The following is a 1747-nucleotide window of genomic DNA, read 5'->3' on the forward strand; positions in this document are numbered from 1 at the left end:
GATGGTATTCCATATGTAAGTGCTTGAATCCCTTTTAGTTTGTAAAACTTTTAAACCTCAAGCAACTGTACTATGTTGTTGAAGTATTAGGAGGCTTGAGTTTCAAATCTGGTCTAGGAGGAGCATGGTCAGAAATAATCAAAATAGCTACTTTTGTTGTGTGCTCCTGTAGCTGATTCATGACGTTCTGCTCTAAACGCCTTTTATTAAGGTCGAACTCGTCACAGACAGTATGTGGAACTGGTTGTGTTCTTTACAAGGAAGATCTAGACCAGGCTTTTCTAAGATGCTGCAGTTAGTAACTGTTGAAGTAAATTATAATATGGAATAACTAGTTCTGGACTTTAATATTATTAATTGTTAATATATGTGTTGTCTGTGTAGGTCCCTTCCAAGTCCCCTCCACCACTTGGTAGAAGCAGCAGCATATCTTCGTTTACAGATCAGACCGATGAAGACTCTTTACCACCAGACAAAGAGGTCAGTTGAGAACTGTTTCTCTGTATTTTTAACTTAAAAACCCCCAATCTAACTTGTGTCCTTGATTAACTTTTTTTTTCTTTGATTCTTCAATACCACTATTTCCTGTGCATTTATAGATACAAATAGGCTAGTTTTAAGGTTAAATACTGAAGTGTTTCAGATGAGTAAACCAGACCTTTAAGCTGTAATGGTTAACTCCCAGATTAGGAAACCTTGTAAATCCTCAGGTCTTAAAAGTCTTACCCATGAACTGAACCCAGTGATGTAGGGGAACAGAAGTTACATTCAGAGAGACTAACTTTGGTTGAAGAGTTGCAGGAATCCAGTTAACTGCACAAGTAACTTCAGGTGGGTGAGCCTATAGGCCTAAACTGGGCCCTTGTGAATGTTTCTAATCATACCAGTAATAATTATCAGAATCAAACACCACCCACACCTCTCCCTGCAAAACCCCGCAAACAACTACCAGGGTGATGGGTAACCCTGCCTCGCATCCTAGAGTGAACAGAGGAGATAATCCACTGTCATCTTTATTTCATGTTGGTGGGTGCTACTGCTGTCACCTGCATGTATCAATGCTTTCTGTAGAGCTAGATTTTGTCTTGTAGTGCTTCATTAGATACATGTTGCCCGCAGCAGACTGCTTTTTACAGACAACTTTTCCAGACAAATAGCAGAATCAAGGGATTCCCTGCAGGACATGCTGAGTTACGTTGAAAGAACATTATGCTCTAAATACAGTGGTTGCACTGGACTGATCAGAGAGGCAGAATGAGAAATAAGGTTAAGAATGGAAACAGAGTACTAAAGTGACTTCAGGTTTACAGTTATCCTTGGGCTTAGGGAGCTGTTATGAGAATTTTACTTGTGAAACATATCCTGTAATTAGAAATTCAGAAGGTAGAGAAGCTGCTGAGGAGATGGAAAACCTCTTCTAAACCTCTTCTGTTTTTTGTAAGGACTGGTTTTACAGCAAATGGACAATTTTTCTAAAATGAAGACAAATGTAAATGATCAAGACATGAAATCTCTTTTCTCCAACTATTTCTCATAAATGTTGACAATGATTAAAAGCAAATTGTCTCGGAAATCTGTTTGTTGGATTAGATTTTCATAAAATTCAATTCAGGGGCAGTATTACTATGCTTTAAGAAGATGCAGATATTGCATACTATCTCTAAAAATATATACCCCGATTATATGGATGCATTATGTCGGGGGGGGGGGGATTTTTTTTGTCGGGTTTCTCTTTTGCCAAAGAAAA

At 38.3% G+C, this 1747-nt stretch overlaps 1 protein-coding gene across 1 annotated transcript in view; it reads left to right on the forward strand.

Moving 5' to 3' along the window:
* Nucleotides 1-384: 384 nt before the first annotated feature.
* The window catches only part of LOC104404517 (golgin subfamily A member 4-like), a gene marked incomplete at its 5' end in the record, with an annotated part of 27037 nt that continues 25674 nt past the window's right edge, over nt 385-1747 (forward strand). The window contains one exon of the mRNA XM_010012963.1: nt 385-480. Within this exon, the coding sequence (XP_010011265.1) occupies nt 385-480 (96 nt within the window). The remainder of the gene's footprint in view (nt 481-1747) is intronic.

Source organism: Nestor notabilis, unplaced genomic scaffold (genome assembly GCF_000696875.1).
Source record: "Nestor notabilis isolate BGI_N333 unplaced genomic scaffold, ASM69687v1 scaffold13644, whole genome shotgun sequence".
Classification (NCBI taxonomy): domain Eukaryota; kingdom Metazoa; phylum Chordata; class Aves; order Psittaciformes; family Psittacidae; genus Nestor; species Nestor notabilis.